The sequence below is a fragment of the Echinops telfairi genome, unplaced genomic scaffold (genome assembly GCF_000313985.2).
Source record: "Echinops telfairi isolate 266 unplaced genomic scaffold, ASM31398v2 ScPeMD7_5;HRSCAF=22, whole genome shotgun sequence".
In the NCBI taxonomy this organism is placed as follows: Eukaryota; Metazoa; Chordata; class Mammalia; order Afrosoricida; family Tenrecidae; genus Echinops; species Echinops telfairi.
The window spans coordinates 21,387,695-21,412,298 of record NW_022103901.1 but is presented as its reverse complement, the minus strand read 5'-3'; the positions used below and the strand labels follow the sequence as shown (position 1 = coordinate 21,412,298).

General features: G+C 45.9%; 1 protein-coding gene across 1 annotated transcript; it reads right to left on the bottom strand.

Annotated features, from left to right (window-relative positions):
- Positions 1-7,107: 7,107 nt before the first annotated feature.
- EARS2 (glutamyl-tRNA synthetase 2, mitochondrial) lies at positions 7,108-23,750 on the bottom strand. Its single transcript, XM_045284960.1, has 9 exons — positions 23,726-23,750; positions 23,110-23,301; positions 20,384-20,573; positions 15,938-16,410; positions 14,755-14,863; positions 12,571-12,724; positions 12,325-12,455; positions 9,091-9,226; positions 7,108-8,703 (listed from the first exon to the last, which is right to left on the bottom strand). Exons 1-9 carry the CDS (start codon positions 23,748-23,750, stop codon positions 8,620-8,622), a joined length of 1,494 nt encoding a protein of 497 aa, XP_045140895.1. The 3' UTR covers positions 7,108-8,619.
- Positions 23,751-24,604: the final 854 nt, after the last annotated feature.

Sequence of the window (24,604 nt, the reverse complement as noted above, 5' to 3'; positions counted from 1 at the left end):
GTTGTGGTGACCCCCAACCATAAAATTATTTTCATTGCTATTTCATAACTGTAATTTTGCTACTGTTATGAATCTGGCAACCCCTGTGAAAGGGTCGTTTGACCCCAAAGGGGTCGCAACTCACAGGTTAAGAACCGTTGCTCTATATGAAGAAAAAGAAAATAGAAATGAATGTGCAAATGCACTTTTCCTCCTGTAAGGAAGGGTTGTCCCTCCAGCTCACTTCATTTGCATGTCTATCTCTAAGAATATTTCCCTTGGCTATCAAGTGACATAGTGGCTATGTGTTGGGCTTCAATCCTTCAGGTCCACAGTTCAAAACCACCAGCCGCTCCTTTGGAGAAAGATGGGGCTTCCTACTCCCTGAAACAGTTAGTCTCAGAAACAAGCAGGGGCAGTTCTGCCTTGCCCTCTAGGGTTGCTATGAGTCAGCATCAACTAGATGGCAGTGAGTTTGGAAAGTTTTTGTAAGTCAGGTTTCTATAATTTACAAGGTTACAAAGTACCTCAAGGGCAACCAAAGGCTGAAGCTAGGAGTGTTCTCTAGATCAGGGGTCAGCAAATTTTTGAGACCGAAGAGCCAATCCTGCCCCTCACAACCATTGAAAAAGCATTCGAGACCAATAAATATTTTTCAAACAAATGAAATCACCATTATCTGAATAATGCCCTTTAAAAAACTTGTCCATGGAACTGTGATAGTTTCATTTTCAATTTTACTTCAGAGTCACATGAATGTACCGAAAGTGCTGGATAAGCTGAGAGCTGCAGTCTGTCCACCCCTGGTCTAGACAGTGCAGTTTTCCACTGAAGCACAAACTCTTCCCTATAGCGTTACTTGTTCTGCACCACAGGTGTATAAGCAGGGCCTTTGCATACTTCTGTATCACCTAGAATGTAGGCCTTAGGCTAGTGCCTGGCACACCACTGGACAAATGAACAGTGAAAGCAACAAGAGATGAATATGAGAACCCTTGTGGCTCAATGGTTAAAGTAATCGACTGCTAATTGAAAGGTCGGCAGGTCGACGTCAGTCCACAGTTGGCAGCCTTCTTCCTGTAGCAGAGGGGGACTTTAGGAGGCATTTCGACCCCCAGTAAAGACATAATCTAAGTAATAACAAAAGTACCTTGGCTGTGCCATTTCAGCTCCAAAACAAATCTAGTCACACCCTTCCCCATCTGAGATGTTGCTGCTCATGACACCAAAACTGCAGTCAAGCGAATGGCAAGTGACTCGCCTTGTGCCAGATCCTCCGCTACACCTGTCCCAGTCGTTACCCCAGAGAAAAGCTATACCTCATTTGAATGCCAATGAAGATTATGAGCACTATGGCATTATCTGGCTCCTGTTCTTTGGGATGTTTTACAATTCTGTAAACTGTAAGTAACTGAGAGCAATGGAAAGTTATTCATATCTATAGGTGTACAAAGAGCTCTCTATCCTGGGGGTGGAGGGGAGGTTTGGCTTCTATTTGCATATTCATTTCTGGTTCTTGGATTCTCCTTTGAACTGGCTTTAAACACTTTACCAGTTTCTCCACTGTAAACCAAAAACTCACTTCTCACTCAGAGTGAACAGCCCTATAGAAGTAGAACTACCATTGTGTGTTTCCAAGATTATAATTCTTTTTTTTTGTTCATCATTTTATTGGGAGCTCTTACAGATATGATTCCATAGTTCAATCACATCAAGCAGTGTTGTACAGTTGCTACCGCAGTTTCAAACATTTTTTCCTTTTGAACTCCTTGATATTAACTCCCCTCTATCCCCTCCCTCCCCCACCAGGCCCCCCAGGAATCTTTTTTTTCTCTAATAGGTTTTTGTTTTGTTTCTTGCCATATCTTACACAATCCAATACATCCACTCACTTATAATTCTGTTGTTCAATCCCATTAAGTAGGATTATAAGACCATACTTATTTATGGGAGTAGAAAGCCTCTTCTTTCTCCAGCAGAGAGCCTGGTGGTTTCTACCAGCGAACCTGTGTTTTGCAGCCTCATACATCCGCAACCCATGACACCACCAGGGCTCCTCGTGTCTTTGCTCAATCACTCACATCAAGTCAACGGCTCTATAGTGAACCTCTAGGACAGGGTAGAACCGACCCCTGTACGTTCCCAAGACTGTAACTCTTTATGAGAGTAGAAAGCCCTTTCTTCCTCGGAGCATCTGGCGGTTTCGAACTGCTCAGACCTTGCAGTTAGCAGCCCAACATGTAACCACTACACTGCCAGGGCTCCTAGTTCAATAAATTCCTAAACACATGTTCATTTTTAGCTCTATGAGAGTCATGATTTTACCCTTTTCGGAAATTTTTGTGGCACCAATGGTGGATTGGAACTACCAACCTTTTCAGTAGTAGCCACTATGTGGGCCCTCTGCAATTGGCCCTCAGCACCAAGCCACAAGAGGGCTCTATGCTCTAGAAACCTGGAGTTCCCAATCAAAAAGCTCACTACCATTGAGTCGATTCCAACAGCGACCCTGTAGGACAGGGTAGAACTGCCCTTGTGGGTTTTCAAGAGTAATTCTCAGGGGAGTAGAAAGCCTTGCTTTCTCCAGAGTAAGTGGTGTTTTCAAACAGCTGATCTTGCGGGGTACCTATGTAACCACTTCACCACTAGGGCTCCTCAACATCCCATCTAGGTAGGCTTTAGAAAAAACAAAACAAAACAAAACAAAACCGAACAAAAAATCTTATCATTCTGTGCTCACCTTCCTGATACGATTGCTGAAGACAAATGGGTGCATAAGCAAATGTGGTAAAGAAAGCTGGCGGTGCCCGGCTATCAAAAGATATAGCATCTGGGGTCTTAAAGGCTTGAAGGTAAACAAGCAGCCATCTAGCTGTGAAGCAACAAAGCCCACATGGAAGAAGCACACCAGCCTGTGTGATCACAAGGTGTCAAAGCATCAGGCATCAAAGAACAAAAAAACAAATCATTGTGAATGAGGGGGAGTGCAGATTGGGGACCCAAAACTCATCTGTAGGCAACTGGACATCCCCTTACAGAAGGGTCTCAGGAGGAGACAAGCCAGTCAGGGTGCGGGGTAGCAACAATTAAATATACAACTTTCCTCTAGTTCCTAAATGCTTCCTCCCCACCCCACCCCCACTATCATGATCCCAATTCTATCTTACAAATCTGGCTGGACCAGAGAATGTACACTGGTACAGTTAGGAACTGGAAACACAGGGAATCCAGGATGGATGATCCCTTCAGGACCAGTGGAGAGACTGGCGATACTGGGAGGGTGGAGGGAAGGTGGGGTGGAAAGGGGGAACCGATTACAAGGATCTACATATAACCTCCTTCCTGGGGAACGGACAACAGAAAAGTGGGTGAAGGGAGGCATTGGACAATGTAAGATATGACAAAATAATAATAATTTATAAATTATCAAGGGTTCAGGGGAGAGGGAGGGGAAAAATTAGCTGATACCAAGGGCTCAAGTAGAACGCAAATGTTTTGAGAATGATGATGGTAACAAATGTACAAATGTGCTTTAACACAATGGATGGATGTATGGATTGTGTTAAGAGTTGTATGAGCCCCCAATAAAATGATTTAAAAAACAAAATCCCCATTCTGTTGTCCTCATTGGTAAGGTGCCAGCCAGTAATTTCCAACTCATAGCCACCCCATGTGATAGCATAGAACAGCCTCAAAACCTCTCATGGTTCCTCCAGGGAGCGGCTAGTGGGTTCAGAATGCCTCCCTGTGGATTCCCAGCTGAGCACTGAACCACTGCACCCTGAGAGCACGTCACGCACTCGTTATGCTCATTTGTCAAATGTGGAAACTGAGTCGGTGCAATTAAATAATTTACATAAAGCCTGACTATCGCCTAACCCCCCAAAAACAAAACAACCCAATCGCCATCATGTTGATTCTGAATCAGAGACCCTATGGAGCAGAGCACACCTGCCCACTTTGGACTGCTGACACTCCGTATCTTTACAGGAGCAGAAAAGGCCACACTTTTCTCCCTCTGAGCGACTTGTACATTTGAGCCACTGACCTGGTGACTCGTAGCACAATGTGTAACCCACTCGGCCAGGAGGGCTCCTCTGGACTGACTAGAGGAGTGATAGTCTTCTTTCAAACACCCTCGGCCTGAGAGCCAAGTGCTTCACACAGTTCGTTCATAGAACGAACTCCAATGGAGACTGAATTCATGTTGAGACTCAAAATGGAGTTAGAGCTCCCACTGTAATCCACCGCCTCCCCAAAATCAAGTGCTTTAAAATTTAAGCTCTAAGACAAAATAATTAAGTGCTCACACAGGTTGTAAATCTCATTAAGCCAGTTGGAATCTGCATTTTGTTATTTGCATCACAAGTTGTCCTAATAACCTACACCTGGCAAAGAAGGGCCATTAGGATCTGGGCTCTGCCTGGTTCCTGGTCACATCGCCCACCACGCCCCTAATGCCTCCTCCTTGGCGTCCGCCACATTCAATGTCCTGACAGTCCTTCTCATCTCTGTGCTTGGAATACTTCACACATCCTTATCTATACGGAAAATTCCTACTCCTCCCTCAACTCTAATTCAATGTTCATTGGACATCCCCTCTCATACTCCTGAACAAAAGTAAAAGCTTCCTGCCCTGGGCCCTCCTGTCACCCAAAGGCTCCTTGTTTTCTAAATGTTCCTTACTTGGACCCTGGAAATGGAGGGAGAAATGTGAAGATCATCCTAAGACAAAAATATTCATGGAGGAACAAGTCCTAATTTTAGACCACGTCTCTGGACTAAATAGTTTGTGTTCTGCCTCTAATTCTAAAACTTGGGGTGCAAACCCACCCACCTTACAACCAAGGTCTCAGTGCCATGGAAGAAAGGCCTGTCAATCTACTTCCATAAAGATTGAGGCCATCCCCCCAGAAGAATTTGTTTCAGAGGACAGCACTGAATCTGCAGCTCAGGGAGAGGGGCATGTCTGATCAGAGCACATGGGAGCAAATGAAGGGGGAGGAAAAGAGAGTGGAGCACATCCTGGCCCACCAGTCTTGATGATATTCCCGCTCAGAACAGCCAATCCACAGAGAGGACCATATGGCTGGCCCCTCTATGAGACACGACATCCCTCACTGACCTATAAACCTACAGGGTACAACACTGGAGACAGTGTGGGAATTGCGCCTGATGTGATCCCACCACACCAAGGCAAAACACTAAGGGCGTGCAACAGAACAGCAAGGGGAACAGCAATGAAGTCCCCAAGGAATACCAAAAATAGATTTTGGGGCTAGGGCGTGGCACCCCATCAGACTCGACCAGAAAACACTCCTAAAGGACAACAAACAGTCCTTGAACTAACTAAAGCTTTTCTTTTTTGGTGGTGGTTGGTTTTTTGTTTTACTGGCTTTTTGTTGTTTTCTTTTGTTGCTTGGTTTTGCTGTCTTGTTTTTGTGCATATTATCTCCGTTAGAGGTCTAAATAAAGGCATGGACATATGTAAATACGGAGTTGTAGCGTGGGGTTGGGACTGGCCACAGTTCTGATCGATGGGACAGTGTGGGGAGCAAGGGGAAGATTATACCATTCTGTTTGCCAACTCAGGGTGCTGGTGTAGTCCTGGGCAAGCAGGGCCAATTATCAGGTTGCTGCCCTGATTGGAATGTTGCTTGTAAAAGTTCAAAATGGGCAGACCCCTTTCTGTCTGTCTCCTTGCTCACAGTTTTGTTTCTTCGAGTCGGTATCTGAATCACTTCTCTAGCAGCTTAGGGTTCCAGGGTTAACATCTGTAACCTGTTTCATTTGTTTCGCTTGGCTTTGTTGTAGAGCAGTGGTTCTCAACCTGTGGGTCGCGACCCCTTTGGGGGGTCATACAACCCTTTCACAGGGGTTGCCAAAGACCATCGGAAAACATATAATTCCCATGGTCTTAGGAACTGAGACGCCGCTCCTCTATCTGTCTCCAGGCAGGTCTGCCACATGCAGATATGCTGATCTGGTGAGAAAGAAACTATCTTACCCTTCGTGCTGACATTGGTTTTTTTTACACATACTATCGCAAAATGTAGCAATGTCGCTTACTGTTGTTATAGTAAGACTGTTACCCAGGCTACACCATGCTTCAAGACAAAATTTCACTTATTTGTCATTAAAAATAAATATTTCACAATATATAATTGCCTATTGGTTTGTGATTAATCACTATGCTTTAATTATGTTCAATTTGTAACAATGAAAATACATCCTACATATCAGATATTTACATTACGATTCATAACAGTAGCAATATTACAGTGATGAAGTAGCAACGAAAATAATTTTATGGTTGGGGGCTCACCACCACATGAGGAACTGTATGAAAGGGTCGCGGCATTAGGAAGGTTGAGAACTACTGTTGTACAGGGTCTAGGCAGCTTTTTGCCTAGTCCACCATCTTGCCATAAGTTCCGGTCTGATATAATTTTGAAGCAAAGACTAGGATTCTAAGGTTCAACAAACTCTCTAATCCTTTCTCTACTGTCTTGGAAAATAATCTATTAGTTATCACTGCTGGATAACGTATTACCAGGAAACAAAGTGGCTTTAGAGAAAAAATATTATCTCATCATTTGTGTCCCTGAAACTCGGAAGTCATTTAGCTGAGCTGTTCTGGCTTAGGGTTCCTAATGCTTATCAGTCAAGATGTTTTCAGGAATCTGAAGGTTCGACCAAGGCTGGAAGATCCGCTACCAAGATGGCCCTCCATATGGCTGTGGCAAGAGGTCTTATTTCCCCTTCAGAGACCTCTCATTGGGTCTCTATGACCTGGAGGCTGGCTTCTCTCAAGTAGAGGATACAAGAGGACAAGAGGGAAGCCACAATATACTTTATGACCGAATCCCCAGAAGTCAAAACGATCATTTCCTCGATAACCTACTGACTACACATCAGCCTTATTCAACGCGTAGCTACTGCCCACGGTACTACCCAAGGGTGTGAATACAAGCCAAGTGGGGATCATTGGTGGTTCTCACAGAAGCTGGCTGCCACACAGGGGCAGCCTGTAAACCTCGTGAAAGTCTTTCTATGCAACCATAATCCTCTTTTCACTTTAGCAATTCTCAAGTTACCTAAGACACCAAGAACGTCTCATTTCAGAAATCCTGGGACAATGATTTATAAGTCAGGGGCAGAAGAAAGTGAACAGGATGAAAATCTCCTCAGGCTGACTTTTGGGGAAGGGAAGCAGCAGGCCTCCCCAAGGCTCAAGCACACAGAATATGAAACTGTTGGTAGATTAATTCTCCCCATTCAACCCCCAAGAGGTTTGATATTCAGTTAGCCTGCTTGTGCCATTCCTTTTCCTGCTCTAAACCCATCGCAGCCTGTGGAATTTGTGAGTCAGGGCTTCTGCTAAGCACCCAGAACACTGGGACTCTACTGTGATGGTGATTTTTCTAAGAGCCAACCTCTGCAGCACAGAAAGCAGACACACGGATAGCGTTTCCCTAGAAACACTATCAAGAAAATATGGGACTAGATCTCTCTAATCAACTGCAAAGGGAAGGCTTACGTGGAACCACGAGGTGCTGTGTGTGCTCAGGAATGGTGTTTCTCCAAGCTTCTGAAGGACCCTTCGGCACAATGAATTACTGAATGTGGTCCTTCTGGCCTTAGTCTCTTAATTCCTACCAAATGACCAAGTAGGGTTATACAAATGTGAGTTATTTGGGGCCATCCAGAGGATTGAATACCTTGCTGATACTCTAAGTTCGGTCTGACACTTGTGGGGTAGGGCCATATAAATAGGGCCTTTGGAACCCTAACATGAGGATTGGTCAGTTTAGGTTTAAAGTGAGTTATTTTAGACACAGAAGAGGGGCCCTCAATACTATCAAGAAAGAAGAACCAGGAGCAGAGAGCATCCTGTGGACCCTGCAAGCCCTGAGGTGAAGCATGGCACCAGAGATGGTGAGAGACCGCAAAGAAGTGATAGAGAAATGGCGGCAGCAGAAGAAAGAGAAGGAGATAGGACAGTGGACTTCTATCCCACAGAGCAAGAAAGCGGAGGGCCTAAGAACAGGTGGCTTGCTGATTGAATGGGTTGCCTTCAGGCACTTACTGTCAGTGTGGGGAGCCAAGTTTGCCTAACCAAGGAGTTGGAACTGAGTGTCCTTGGGCCGAGGTTGACTGGTGGAGTGGGAAGAGCTACACTTGGCCACGCAGAGTGGGGGCCAATGGGCCATAGGGCTGAAAGGTATATTAACACTTGTCCAAGCAGTCCACGAGGTTGATGACCTGGGCGTGCCTGTTAGCACAGAGAGAGGAGACTGTCCTGACCAAAGCACTGTATCCTGATCCTGAATTGTAACCAGTTCCTTCCCTAATAAACTCCGTCATCGCGAGTACAATCTGTGAGGTTTGTGTGGTCATTCCAATCGGGAGATAGGTAGAGAGAGTTGTGGGAGGTATGGCTATTATCAGGACTGGTGAAAGGCTGGACAACAAAAGCATGCCTGACCTCTGCCTCACAGGAATTCACCTTCCGATTCTTTTCTCCCTTGCAAAGCTAGGTCAGATGCTGACTCCATGCCAGCTTGACAGGCCCTAATCGTCCTTCTCCTCTCCCCCACAGGTGGCCTGCCAGTGTTGAGATTACGGGGGTCATTCTTCCTAGCTGGAAAGTGCCTTCTGTATCCGTTCTTGTACTTCTCTGGGTCCCAAGGACACCATCATCTCTGCTACGGGGGGTCCTTGCTGAGAACAGAGAGAGAGAAAGCATTAACTTATTGCCTTAAAATGTCCACAGAATAACATGGAGCCAAAGTCTGCAAAAGTTATGCCCCAGGCAACTCCATGCCCGATTTCATTATTGCAAGCAGCATAGTTTCAATTTTGTCTTTAATGTTCATGGATGAAAATGGGTCCTAGGAGCCTGTTTTTCCTATATTAAGTAAGCCTTTTATCTGTCTGCCACCCCCAGTAAATAGCAAACTCCATGCAGGTAGGGATCATGTCTGTTTCACTCATTCTGCACTTAGTGTACTTAGCATAATACTTGCCCATAGGATCTCAATACAGACTATTTACTGAATGAACTCAATGAGGGAAGGGACCAGGCTTTCATCTATCTTTGTATCTCACCAGCTGTCCACTGAGGGCCATTCGGAGGAGTTTCATTATGTGACTGTGTTTGGTGCCTTCCAAACCATCTGAGAGCTTCTTCAGTTCTCCATTCAGAATATCCTGAGTTAAGTTCATACTGGGTCTTTGTAAAAGCCTAGAAGACAAGTCCATAAAGAGCCTGCATGAGCCAATGGCCAGGCGGGTGGGAGGGAGAGCTTCAGAAGTTATGGTACAGCAACAACACAGGCACTGCAAACAGTGCTCGACTTGCATCAGAATCAAGGTTCAATGTAATTTTAGGGAAAAGTGTATAAACTAATATTTGTTATATCCAGAAGCTCAGGGATACTACAGGAGATCTCAAAAGAAACTTAGGAATGAGTTAGACTTTGGATGGAAGAAGAGAATTCTTGGAAGAATTAGCTGACGCACAACTTTAAGATGGCAGGGTGTGGAGTCATTTCCTTGGAAAGGGAGTAAATGAGGGCAGTGAGAAATCAGGAGACACCAGGTCCAGTAATGCCCTGCCTCCAACTGGCTGGGAAATCTTGGGAGAATTATTAAACATTCTTTGGCCACAAGGTGAAGCATTAGGATCTAAAATCTAATGGTCAACAACCATGCTAGTTTTTGTGGCAGTTTGACTGAGATCTCCCAAAACCATGCTTGAGTTTCAAGAAGAATCTCCCACTTTGTTGCAATGGACTTACCAAATTTGTCTCATCCCTAATTTTGAGTTAGAGGAACAGACAGTAGTGGGAGGGAGGAATTTTCTGCAGCAAACTCCCACTTTCCCCAAGTTATTACCTGAGATACAAGATTGAAGACATTGGAAAGGAGCACTGGAGATTTTCACAGGTGCAACTGGTTCAGGGGACCAATTCTGACACCTCTGTTCATGTCATTGTCCAGACACTTTCCTTCCAGCAAGTGTAAATGTGGAGCTCTACAGGTGCTGGCTATGGGATTTCTAAATGATTTGGGAAAACAGCCCTTTGGTACAGGTTTCCTTATTGCCAGTATTTGAGTTTCAACTTACCATATATACTCGAGTAAAAACCAACCCGAATATCAGCCAAGGCACCTAATTTTACCAAAAAAACTGCATTAAAAATGTGCTGAAAAACTCGGCTTATACACAAGTATGTACGGTAAGTTAAGAACACCTATCCCTATTACATCATTTTATTGGGCCACATAAAGACTGTTATTTAATAAACTGAGGATATAAAATAACTAAAACTGTATAAGTAGTATGGGGAATGGAAAATGGATCTGCTTTGTAAATCTCCCAACTCACAAAAAGTTTTTTTTTTTAAAAAAGGCAATGTGGGAGAAGTAGACGTTCTCCCAATGTTGTTGTGGGGGATCAGGCTGTCAAAGAGCTGGTGAGAGTGACAGGTTCCAGGCAGCCAGCAAAGGCAGCCTGGACACACTGGAGGTGACCTTGCATTTGGCATGAACCCAGAAAGGACTTCTAGAGATTTGGTGGCTTCTGAACATAAGAATGTTAGCTTTCCTGCCTCGGTGGGAGGCTCAGAATGTTTCCAAGTCAATTGCCATAGCGGAGATTTGGAGCTAGGGATTGGGTGGTGGTAAATTAGCACTTGTTCACCTACTGTGGAATGTCTTAAGAGCTTATTAGGACTGCTGAGGATAACCCTTGGGAACTTATCCTGCAAATATAATTACAGAAACATTTAACGAGTTATTAATAGCAGCACTATCTGTTATAGCAAAACTTGGAAACAATTCAAATATAAAAAAGCGCCAAACCAAATTCACTGCCATAGAGTAGATTGTGACTCACAGTGGCCCTATGGACAGGGTAGAACTGCCACTGTGAGTTAGTTCCTAAGACTGTTCTCTCGTTCCGGGAGGAGAAAGCCTCATTTTTCTTTTCCGTGGAGCGGCCGGTGGTTTTGAACTGCTGACCTTGTGGTTAGCAGCCCAAAACATAACGATGATGCCACCAGGGCTCCCAAATGTCTATATATAGATAGACCAAAAACCAAACTCACTGCCATTGAGTCAATTCTAACTCATAGAGACCCTATTAACTAACTTAAAAAGACCCAATTCTAACTCAGAGAGACTCAGAGAGACAGGGAGAGGATGAGATAAACTAATATGACTAATATGGTAACATGGTACAATAAAATAGGTGTTGCAAGAGAACAAGGTAACATGGTACAAAAAAATAGGTGGGCAAGAAAGCAAGGGCAAGAAAGCAATCTAGTAGATTGTTCTCAAATTACTAGAACAATCTAAAGGCAGGGGAGTGGGGACGGAGGGGAAAAAAGGAGAAGCTGATGCCAGGGGCTTGGGTGGAGAGCAGATGTTTTGAGAATGATGAGGGCAATGAATGTACAAATGTGCTTTACACAATTGATGTATGTATGGATTGTGATAGGAGTTGTATGAGCCCCTAATAAAACGATTAAAAAATACATATATATATATATATATACACACACATATATATAATTAGGATTTTTTTTTACCACATGCATGGATTCTTCCATTTCATTATCTGTATAATAACAACAACAATAATAAATAATAATATATTGAAGGCTTCCAATTTCAGGCACTGCCCAAGCACTTTACACAGATGAACCAGCAGTAAAGAATAGTAGTCAGACCTATCGTCTCTAGAGTCTGTCAAGGTTTGAATCCCTGCTCCTTCCACTTGCTGGCAGTCTGGGACTCATTGCCTAATTTCTCTGGGAGGAGAAGAAAAACTAAGTCTTAGGAATATGTTTTTGGCCCCACCATGCCCGTGCTTCAACCTTGCCCTCCTTTGAGCTTTTGCAATTGTTTAAACCAATCACTCCCCTTTGTTTAAGCTCAAGTTTGCTGTCTTTTCTATTACCTGTAACCAAACCACATGAGTTCCAACGCTTTTGTCACTAAGGAAAGAGTATCATATCCACTCTATGGATGAGGATATAGAAGCTCCAACTGAAGCCACCTGGCCAAGGTGAAAACAGCTGGTCAGCAAGTGGCAACGCTGGAAGGGAAGCTAGTTTGTCCACCTCCAGAACCATGGAACCACCGTCCACAGAGACTGGGACCCCGCCTCGGTGACATTCTCCCCCAGAGTTGGCCCATCAGAAATCGTTTCACTGAGAACATTCTTCCAGCCCCAAGCTCTGCTGGGAGTCACCAGCCAAGCCCTAGAAAGAGGGAGAAAGAGGGAAGGGAGTGGGGGACCAGGACACCGACATGCACCGAGACTGCGACACTCACCCAAGCACCCGCTTGGCAACCTCCTCTGCCTTCTCTGAGATGGCACTCAATTGTGCCCGGTCCACAGCAGGGCGTGTCCACAAGTAGGAGTACACTGGGGACACCAAGTCCTGCAGGCGGCAGATGTGACCCTGGGGGAAGAAGCAGTCACCAAAGGCACTGGGGCAGGACTCTGCACACAGGGAAGAGGGAGGAATGGGAGTGCCCACCCACTCTCCTGGCCACCCAGGCTCTCCCATACCACACCTGTCTCAGCAGGATGATCCTCTCCAGGTACAATGGGTCGAGGACAGCTCTGTCTTGCAGCTGGCTCCCAAACTCCTCCTCCACAAGTGACCGCAGCTTTTCCACCAACTGGTGCCTCTGGGCCTTACTGTTCACCAGCCTCCGGAGGTGCAGCCTGCAGGCATGGGCAAGCGACGGCCCTGAGTTGGCTCCCTAGCTCACCCCAAACCCCTCTCCAGTATGAGAGCCCTTCCTGACAGAGGCCAAAAGAATTCTCTACCCTTAAGAGAAGGAAAGGGGTCGCAGCCAGGTTAGCAGAGGAGAGCCAGAGTCACATACAACTAGAAGGCATGCTGTTTTCAGTGTTTAAAACATCAGCTGACATTTTAAATGAGGAGAAATGACATTACAAAATAAAATCGGTTTCTCTTTCTCATGAGGCCAGGAAAAGCAGCTATCATTATGGAACATTTTGAGCAAAGGACAGATTTCAAATTCTCAACGGAATTCTTTTATAGATTGTGCAAACAAAGAATTCTTGACACAACTGCCCTGAGACAATCTTTAAACTTTAAGCAAAAAATAGTATCTGAATCAAAATATAGTATCATCCCTAAGTACTGTGGTTCTTTTTTAAAAAAAAAAAAACACTTATATGAGACCAAATGGTCAACAATGAACTTAAACAAAGATGAGAAAGCAAAAAGGCAGGGAGACTAGATCAATGAAAATGGTACAACCAGAGTGGAAATGAGAATGTTCACCCACTGTAATGCAACCAATGCAACCAATGTCACTGAACTACGTGTGTACAAAGTGGTAAATAGTAACTTAAATGACTGGGTAAATATTCAGAGAAATCACTTACAAAAAAACCCTATCTTTGTTAAACCAAAAAATAAAACCCCTCAAAACAAATACACTGCCACTGAAAACCCAACAATAATTTAACTCCATTAGGCAAGAATGTCAGCCTGGAGCATAATGTTCTTTTTAAGATCTACCTACAAGGGATCAAACTGACAACCTAAAAGGCCCCACCGGCAGCTTAGGGAGCCGACAGGGAGGAGGAACAACTCAGAAGAATGGACTCAGTGCCACACACAGCAACTGCTGGACCTGTGCACACTGTTAACTAGCACCGTGACTGTGACACCTATGACCATCTGTACTGCTACTGGCACTGCCAGAGCAGCCATGATTACAGACACGTCTGCAGCTGACCGCTTTGGCTGCATTAAAGCTGTGGGCATCAGCCCTCGAAACCAAAGCCCTGCCTCATCTTCCTTTTAGCTTCCTCTTGTGCTCTGAGGATTTCCCTGTCCTGCCCCGAGATACCGCTATACGTGCAACACACACACACACACACACACACACACACACACACACACACACAGAGCAGAAGTATGGGAAGCCACGATATCCCATTCTAGAGATGTCCGCCACTTGCTAGCTGTGAGCTTGGGTGAGTTATTTGACTTGAACTACCAAATAAATGCCATGAAGCAGTCTTTATGCATTTGTGTCTTGGTTTTCTTATATCAAAAACAATGCAAAAAAAAAAATAGTACCAACTTCATAGATCTGATGGGAGAAGTAGGGAAGGGGAACTCTGGGTGCATGCCAATAAAGCTGTCATGAGAGCATGTCCCAAGAGTAGACCCAAAGAAAATATCAGTGACCTCCAGGTCCCCAAGAGGAACCTTGGCTGCTGGTTTTACTACAAAAGCCTTTCAATTGAAAACTCCTTGGAACGTCAAAGACTTGAAGGACCGCAAAGATGCCATGAAGCAGTCCTTAGGCACTGGGTTGGCTGCGTGGTGGGGGTAATTCTAACATGAAGAGGTCCCTCTCCAGGCTTTGGCTGTTAACAGTCCATGCGCTGAGTGGCCAGAACACGTGGTACCTGCCCTTTACGAAGCACTTGCTAGGTGCCAGGCACTTTCTAGGAGTGCTCACGTGCAACATCTCATTGCACGTAAAACAAGGATCCCAAGAGCGGAGTACATCGCTGGCCTCATTCAGAGAAGAAGACATAGTGGCTTCATGAGGTTAGGTGACTTACTGAAGGTCCTACAACTATTAGGCAGCTGAGCCCAAGGTCAAACTGTGGGTGTGACTCCAGACACGTTACCACTGCACCCTCCCATGTATGGTGTCCCATGATCAGCATGACCCTCTGTGCTACACTGGGGCTCCTCTTACCGGTTGAATTCTGGAAGCTTCTCCAGGTCCAGCAGGGCTGAGTGGCAGGTGATGCGGGTCAGGTCGAACTGTGTTACCAACTCTGGCAAGGTCCTGCCCATCTGGTTCTCTGCAAGTGAGGCAAGCCCAGCCACTCACGCACCTCTCCCCTCACCGCTCCCTGTGGCATGGGAGTCAAAAGACAGGGGCTTCCCAATGCCCAGGTGGCAGGTGAGCAAGCTTTGAGCTCCCCAAGGCGCTTACAGCAGAGGGACTTGGCTTCTAGCCACTCTAGCTCAAGGGCCCGAAGAAGCTTTCTTTTTCAAAAAGGAGTTTGTTACTAAGGCAAAGCTGGTTTGAAAACAGTAAGGGAAACCAACCCTCGTTACGCTCACAAACGTCATCTGTGGAACAGCTTACCCTGCTGCCTGCTTGTGCTGCCTAACATTCTGATTTCTTGCGAAGATCAGCATATTTTACAAGCTCTCTCCATGATTCTCGGGGTGTGTAATGGCTATAACTGTCACATCAGTAGCATCATGGCTAAGCTCTTTCCCCTACTAAGTGGGCTTGGGGCAAGTTATTTGACCTCTCTATGTCTCACATTCTCTTGTCAGCGGTGGGAATATTATGTAGCTACCTCTCCAGGATGAATGAGGATGAAAGAAGGGCAAGACACATCTTCAGATAGCTCCTCAACAGAGGGCTCATCCTATCCCATACCTCCTCAAGGTGTGTGCTCAGGCGAAAGCCTAGGGTGAGGACTCAGTTTAGAATCACCTAGAGTCCTTCTGGACTGGTAATCCTGTTAGGATACACACTTGTAACTACGGTAATAGAACGGTACTACTCATAGCTCATCTGTCACCTTTTGGTGCTTACTGTGTGCCAGGCACTGTGCTGGCCGCTTTCTACTGCTGAGCTCAGTGAACACTGAACTCAGTCTGCCTCATAAGGCAGACATGTACCCCCACTTGGTAGCTGAGGCAACTGAAGCTTGGAGACCATAAGGCAAGAATGATGCCTAGCTTGTTCAGTGTCACAGCCCCTGGCCTTACAACCATGTCAGGCCCATCAATAAACATTTGCTGAAGTACAAGGTGAACTTGCCCAAATTATGCAGTGGGTAGTAGGAAGGCTAAGACCGATGTACAGGTCTGTGTGAGCCACAGCCCACACTCTACCATCTCAGGCAGATGGGTACCTGCAAACCCCGAGCCGCAGTTAGTGATGATGTCCAGCAAAGCATCTGGTAGGAAGCCGGCAGTGGCAAAATGATCCAGGAAGATGTCCCCATGACGCTTGGACAGCTTGCTGCCATCCCTGTTAAGGAGTAGGGGCAAGTGGGCAAAGTGAGGAGGCCGCCAGCCCAGGGCCTGGTAGAGGAGCAAGTGCTTAGAGGTGGAGACTAGCCACTCAGAGCCCCGCAGCACGTGGCTGATGCCCATGTGGTGGTCGTCCACCACGCAAGCCAGGTGGTATGTGGGGAAGCCATCACTCTTCAAGATGACTGGGTCTCCCTCCACGCTAGACACTTCGTGCCGATTCCAGCCATACACCAGGTCCTGGAAAGCTGGGGCCTGCTCCTGCAGACGGAAGCGGATAGCAGGCTTGGGGGTCTGGGCAAGCTTCTGAGCCACCTGTGCCTGGGTCAGGTTCCGACACCGATTATCATACCTGTTGGGAAGCAGAGCGTCATGGTTAGGGGCAGAGGTGAGGGCATGAGCCCTCGCTTTGTTGCTAAGAACTGTGTGGCCCGAGGCAAGTCATCTATCTTTTGGAAGTGTTTCTTCATTCTTGATTGGGGTTAATGATAAGATTCCTGTAAGGGAAAACTCAGTGAATTCCAGAATTTTTTCCCAAAGCTATGTATTTAATTTTTTTTAAACAAAACAATCTTATCACCTTCAAAATACTCTCCATTACACAATATATTTGTCAAATCTGCAATTCCATTCTTGGAAACATTTTACAAACTCATCTGTTTGGATGGCTGACAGCACCTCCCTCATTTTTCTTCACCTCTTCTATGTTCTCATATTGCTGTCCTTTCATGCCCCCCTTCATTTGCGGAAACAAAAAGAAGTTACACGGAGTGAGGTCAAATGAGTAAGGTGCGTGGGGCAAGAGAGACATGCTGTTTTTTGCCAAAAACTGGTGCACTGAGATGGCTATGTGAGCAGGTGCATTGTCGTGGTGGCATAAGCACTCCCCATGCTGCCACAAATCAGGCCTTTTTTGTTGCACACTGTCAGGCTATCTTTCAGACCCTCTAAATGGAAAGCTTGTTTAACAGTCTGACTTGGTGGAATGAACTCCAAATGCACACTGTGAGTCAACATTTTCGTCAGTTTAGGAAGTTGAATGACGTCCACAACGAGGTTTGTCATCCATTGACATTTCACCTTTTTTGAAATGAGAAAACCACTCATACATTTGAGTTTTTCCCATAGCGCTGTCCTTGTAAGCTGTGTTCAACATCACAACAGTTTCTGTGTTTTTCCCAAGCAGGAAACAAAATTTCACAGCTGCATGCTGTTCTCTTAGATCGGCCATTACAAAAAAGATGTTTGAGCGAAACTGCTTTTACAAAAAGATTTACTGTGACCAGAGAGAACCGTCCCAGGCGATGCCATAGGTGCAATAACTCAGAGTGAGTTGCTCAATGCTCGCCTAGAGGACAAAATACATACTATGAAAGCTCCACTCTGCAAAGCACAATTCCAGGTACCCCCACGTAATGTAGTGGAATAGACTCAAATTTTTTGGCATAGACTATTAAGTGCTTCCAGCATAGGCCCTACTTGTTGAAACATCTCAGGTGTATTCAATAAATCCTACCCACTATACTTGTGCGCAGAATTCTGTAGGTACAGGTTTATTATGCTAATGCAACAGTATTAGGGTAAGAGTGTGTCTTGAGTCAATCTCCGCTGAGATATTAAAAGAGTAGATTATGCATAAAGAAGCAAGCAGAGATGGAGTAAGATAGATGTCACCCATGAAAATCAAGAAGCCAAGGATCAGAAGCGGAAGAGAACAAGACTCTTTCCCCCGAGCCAACAAAGAGGGAAAGCCTTCTCCTGGAGTGGTACCCAGAATGAGGGCTTCTAGCCTCGAAAACTGTGAGCAAAGACATATTTTTGTTAACGATACCCACTTGGGGTATTTAGTTAAGAGTGCAGGGAGTCCCACTGCAGTCAACGTGATTCAAAGAACGCGTTTGCTCAGGAAGGAGGGGCTGGGAAACACTTTCTTTTTCTTAGAAAGCCAGAGGAAGTGGAATGAGTGTGTATACCACCCCCCCTCCCCCCCACACACCTTCTTCCCTCCCTCCTGTGAGAAGAGGATGCCTGCAGCTCTTACAACTCAGAGGGGAGGCTGAGCGAGCAAGTCAGAGAGGCCACACTCAAGCCCTGAAGGCTTCCGCTGAAGGTTTTATCTTCGGATGCTCCACCTTTGGCGCTTCCTCCCTTCAAATTCATTTTGTTGCTGCTGAGAATAAATATAGCGAAACACACACCAAACCAACAGAATCTACACGTGCCACTCAGTGACGTCGATGCCATTCTTCCCCTTGGGCAGCCGTTCTCACGCTCCTTTATTGAGTGGTTCCGACCCATGGCCCCGAGGATTCCTAACTACTCCTGTGAGTGGCTGTTGTGCCTTTGATCCATACACAGTTCTTAAAGGGGCATGATGGCCAAAGTAGGCTCTTTTTACTAGTTAAGCTAAACTATGGCTCGGTATTAAGATGACATCAGGGAATACTGTTGGTTTAAAGCTTAAGGCTCTCTCAGGGCTATGGTTTCAGAGGTTCACCCACCCTCAATGGCTCCAGAAAGTCTATAGAGTTTTTAAGAATCTGAAATCTTGCTCTGTATCTCCCCCTACCCCTGCTCTCCACACTGCTAATCACCTTTGATCAACATGCCCAGTAATGGTAACCAGGCACCGTCCCATTCTGGTTCATGGGAACCAGGGGATAGTTGTTCATGGGGGCAATGGGCCATGTATTGCATAGCCACCTCCTACTGCTGACTCTCCTCTTTTCCCTGTTGATCTGGGACAGGAGGCAGCACACTTTTGAGACAGAAGAGCCCATCTTAATCCTCACGACAATTTAAAAAGGAAAATTTAAAGCAATAGTATCAATGAAATTATGATAGATTTATTTTCATTTTCAATTGTATTTCAGAGCCACATGGATGGACTCAAAGAGTCACATATGGCTCTGGGGCCAGTTTTCCAAACCCTGGTCTAGGACAGCGGTTCTCAACCTGTGGGTCGTGCCCCCTTTGGGGGTCGAATGACCTTTTCACAGGGGTCGCCTGACTCTTTTTTTTTTTTTGCCTGACTCTTAACAGTAGCAAAATTATAGTGATGAAGTAACAACAAAAATAATTTTGTGGCTGGGGATCACCACAACATGAGGAACTGTATTAAAGCGTCGCAGCATGAGGAATGTTGAGAGCCACTGCTCTAGGAGAATGGAGACTAAAATGGAAAGGTTTTAAGATCCCAGCACTGAGCACAATGAATCAGGAGGCAGAAAAGAAGCAATAGACATGTTATTAAGTCGATTCATCAAGATGTCTTACGAAATTCTCAACATCCAAACCAAAGAAGCAGCTCCTATGAGGTATCTGCTTAGACATGAGCAGGCTCCGCAGCTGCTCTTTTTGCTGCTGCTGTTAATATATGGGGATACGTTTTTAAAAACCAACAGAACAGAAACGATGGCTACCAGGGTTCCCGGTCACTCCTACAAGGGTTCCTTCCTAAGAAAATATGCTTAAAAGTGTCTCCGTACCAGTGGATAGCTACAGACAAGTTCTCTCTCGGTAGCACACCTATCAACCTGGTGAGGGGACCCTAGCAACAACAACAAAAGCCCCAATTGAAATAGTAGCTGCTGAGGAGATGTGCTGTTGCATTCAAGGCAGACAGGGCAGCTCAGACGGTTCCAGTGACTGCTTTTGGGGATCCTTAAGGCGTGATCTTGACAGATTTTCTTGAAGGACACACAGGACAATCATAGGTGCTTATCATGACAGAATTTTTCCCCATTACGATCCCCAAAGTAACTGCTCATTCTTCAGGGGCAGCACAGGAATCCTGTGAGAATTTCCTTGGGAAACCTTATCTCACCCACCCTCCCGTCCTGATCATACCCCCTTCACGCAAAAAGGTGACCAAACCTGAGAGAAAACCAACCACGGGTGGCACCTGCACTTCCCCTCCAAGACTATATCCAACGTGCACAGCGCACGTGTGCCAAGGGGCCCATGCCAATATCCATTGCCACAGTCATTTTCATAAGGGACAACAAGGTTCATTAATAAGGAACTGCCTAAATGAATTATGATCTAATGGAATACCATGCAAATATAGGAAAAATGACTCCTGGACATTCACTGATCCTCAGGTGAGTAAGTGGGAATGGTAAGTGGTACACCACGTAGAGCGAGGAATAAAAGAAAGCAATACGAGTTGTCAGGTAAAGGGCGCTGGACTCCTGACCCTCAGCAACTGTGAGATGATCGATGTCGTTTACATCAATAGGCCTTGGGGTACATTCTTTTAACGCATCAACAGGCAGCCAGCACACCCGACTTTGGAGAGGCACCCACGACAGGCTGGTTCTTACCGGGGCGTCTGGTGGTTCCTCAGGGCCTCTTTCTTGAGGAGCTCCAGCCGCTGCAGGGAGCAGAAACAGGGGTATGCAGCTCCAGTCTTCAGCAGAGCTTCTGTGGCCTGGGAGTAGAGCTCAAGTCGCTGGGACTGCTGGTAGGGCCCAGCCGGGCCTCCCCTGCGGGGGCTCTCATCTGGAAGGATGCCTGGGACAGCGGTCAATGAGACAATAACTATCAGACAAAAATAAGTAAAATGCACATGGCACTCACTGTCCCGTTTACACCACACGGAATATTCTGATCTGCACAATAATCCCTGGGGGCAGTACTAGTACGGCTCCCTTTTGTAGCAGAAGAGATTTAGCACAGAGAGGTTATGTGATTTGCTCAAGACCACACAGCTTGGTAGCGTAAGGATTCTGACTGAGGTGGATTGGCTCCCTTCCCTTGCTCTCGGCTACACATCCTCTCCATCCCAACTTTCCCTGGGAGGGAGAAAGCAGCACTGGCCTGGCAGCAGCTGACTCAGGGAAAGGTCTCGTGGTTCTGAGCACAGCTCCCAGACCCTGGCTGGACTCTGGCATGAGATTCTGAAACGCACAGGTGTGTGACGGCTAAGCACCCTGCCACACTGCTTGCCTGCTTTGTGATCCCAGGTAAGCCTCAAAGCCACCCTATGCAGTAAGGACTGTATCTTTGCAAAAGGAAATGAGGCACGGAGGTGCTTTGTTCTGTCACTTGGCCAAGCTGAAGTGATAGTGCCAGATTGAAGCTCAGACTAGCCAGCCCTGGATCCATGCCCACAACTACTCCCTGTGATGCGGCTCTGCAGCACACAGCCTTTCCAAGCCTCGGCTTTTTTCTTTGGGAAGTGGGGCTCACAGCCAACGGTGCAGAGGGATTCTGAAGATGAAATACACCAGTTGGTCCAAGGGGGAGCACCTAACACAGCTTCAACAGGTGCTGTTAGACAAGAGTGATGTGTTATATGGGTCGTCCCCGACCTAGAATGGGGTTTCGTTGATCAGTATGGCCCTTCCAGCCGGGATCCCTTATGTCAGTGGTTCTCAACCTTCCTCATGCCGTGATCCTTTATTACAGTTCCTCATGTGGTGGTGACCCCCAACTATAAAATTATTTTCATTGCTACTTCATAACTGTAATTTTGTTGCTGTTATGAATCGGGTGACCCCTGTGAAAGGGTTGTTCAACCCCCAAAGGGGTCGTGACCCACAGGGTGAGAACCGCCGCTCTACAGGAACAGGCAGTCTTATCTTTCACCAGTGAACAGCGGTGGGCTTGAGTAGCTGACCTTGTGGTGAGCAGTGTAATGCTTATGGGCAGCACACCTGGGTATTCTTCTGTTCACACACATTTTTAAAATATACAAATCATTTTTTTTAAAAAGAATTGTCTAAGTGCAGCTCCTCCTCACTTGCATGAGCGTGAAGTTGGGGACTACCTGTATGCCAAACCCAAGGTCCAAGGTCCTTGTGCCACACAGGATGACAAGAAGTGTACACATAGCCATTAGAGGGCACAGGGACACCAAAGAAGGGGAGGATGGAGTTTCTACCCAAGAGAGATTTCAAGTGAATTAGGAAGATCAAGATGGAGTGAGCTCTGGCTTAGCAGAGGCTAATAAAAAAATATAAGGCAGATGGGCCTTGCCCAAGTGACCTAATCTTTCAGGGCCTCGCTTTGCGTTCTCATTTATAAAGGAAGACCATGAGCCAAGTGATCTTATTTGGCTCCTCACTCCACTGCAGCTCAGTCTCTGCACTTCTCAGAAAGAAGGCCCGATGAAGCGAGTTTGGGAGTGCCTTCCTCATCTAACCCTAGACGGGGCTCTTGAACATGTTCAGAATTCCTTGGAATGTTCCACGGTCTAACAGTGACTTCCCCAAAAGAAGTGGAAACCTGTTTCCACAACAATCTGTTATGTTTCCACAACAAACATAAATGTTCAGGGCAGCACTTGTCCTAAGAGCCAACAAGTGTTAAAAAAAAAAAAGGCAAATGCACATTAGCTACTGAGAGGATAAACAAAATGTGGTCAAGAAAGTCTAATACTATTCAGCAACTGAAGAAATGAGTGCTACCACACAGCTGACCCTCAAAGCATTATGCTAAGTGGAGGAGCCAGACATGAAAGGCCCCATATTGTGTGACCCTATCTCGAGGAAATGTCCACAATAGGGAAATTCCAAGTACAGAAAGTGGATTCATGGTGGACATCAAACTCCCTGTAGGAGGCAAGTCACAGGCTGATGGCACGCAGGCTTTCTGCTTATACAAAATAGTTAAAAGTAATTTTTTTTAAGGGAGAAGATGCTCTTAATGCAGATTTAACAATGGTAAGCTTCTGTAAAATCCCCTGGATTTCTGGCTTCTCTGGGAAAATCAGAAGAGCTGATGAGCCAGGTCCACCTTCCCACATAGGAACAAGGGACTGCCGCTGAGAGGGGTTGCCATCTCAGAAAGGCACACTTTCCCCTGCCCACCACTTGGCCTCGAATTCCTGCCAGCCACCTGTACGGATTGGACCAGCAATCTCGCTGAAGCAGAGACAAAGGAGATTTCTTCAGAGAGCTTAGCACCTTTGTGGGTGACACCTAAAAAAGTGGGTATGTATGTGTACCCAATTCTCCAGGAGTCTCTGTGGATACAGACCCCAAATCCCTGTCCTTTCTTCGCTGCTCATTCTTTGGAGATGAAAGGGTCTTCCCCCCAGCCTCACCTGCCCACTCCAGCATGTTTTCAATATTCTCTGCTGCCCCAGGCACAAGGCGCGTCTGATCCGTGTCCTCCAGCCTCAGAATGAAGCTCCCTCGGTGTTTCTTGGCAAAGATGTAATTGTACAAGGCAGTGCGGAGGCCGCCCAGGTGCAAGGAGCCTGATGGGTGAAGGGCACAGAGACAGGGCGGATGAGCTGGCAGGCCTCAGGCAGCTGAGGGCAAAGTGATACTGCTTACAACAGAAGACCCCAGTGCATTCCAAAGCTGAGGAAGGGCTGGGCCTTCCCCTTCGCTGGCCAGCAGCCAGTCAGATCACCAAAGAGAAGCCAAGCCAAGCGGTTGACTCTTTCAGCCCTCATCTGGAAGTGAAGGGCCACCTTGTGTTTGGGGTGTGACACTTTGCAAAAAAAGGCTCCAACTTTCCCAAAGGGCACCAGTCACTGGACTGTGACATCAGGAAGGCACTGAGAGCCGTATGCTCCTCAAGGCAAAGTTCCCCTGGACTCTGGAGCAGCAGAGGGGCACTTAGAAACCCTAGCACATCACGTGGCCACTTCGCACGGCAACGCAATAACGTGCTCTGAGCAAAAGAACACGTTACATATGTTCTCTATGCACTGTCTGTGATGACCACCTTCGACATTTAGGTGCATGGGCCACTGTAGGTTATTGTATAAACTTAAAAATGTATTTTATTGTCTTTACGGGCAAAAAAAAAATTTTTGTACAGTCAAAATTAACTTCCAGCAAATTAACTTCTCCTTAACAATTACTATCCAAATTGTTCAAAGATGCCCCGGTGGCACAGCGAGTTAAGTGGTAGACTACAAAAGAAAAGTTAGAACCCACCAGCAGAAGCACTTTACTCCTATACAATTTACAGTCGTGGACACCCTTGGGAGAAGTCCTATTTTGTTTTATAAGATCACTATGAGCCCATATTTATACAATGACAGGGGGTTAGGCTACACAAACTCTTCAGTGACATTGGTTATATTTTTCACAATGTGTCAAATTTTTTATTGATTTCATCCTAAAGGTTTATTTTCCAGTAATCTGGTTTCCCTGTCCCCATTTTTTTTCTTTTAAAATCATTTTATTGGGGGCTTGTACAACTCTTACCATAATCCATACATCCATCATGTCAAGCACATTTGTACATTTGTTGCCATCATCATTCTCAAAACATTTCCTTTCTATTTGAGCCCTTGGTATCGGCTCCTCGTTTTTCCCCTTCCTCCCCACTCCACACTCCCTCCTCCCCTTACTCTTTCATTTTGGGTCTCATATAGATGATCCTTTTTGAAAACATACAGGGTTTATTCCATCAGTTAATCTATGTGCACATGGGAGGTCGCTCTGCTTTAAGAATAACAGCAGAACTCCACGTGGGGCACTTACAATGAGGTCCTTGTTTTAAAGACTATGGTTAAGACACACACATCATAATACTTGCCAATACGCCAAATTCCACTTGATAATTCAATGTTACCGATT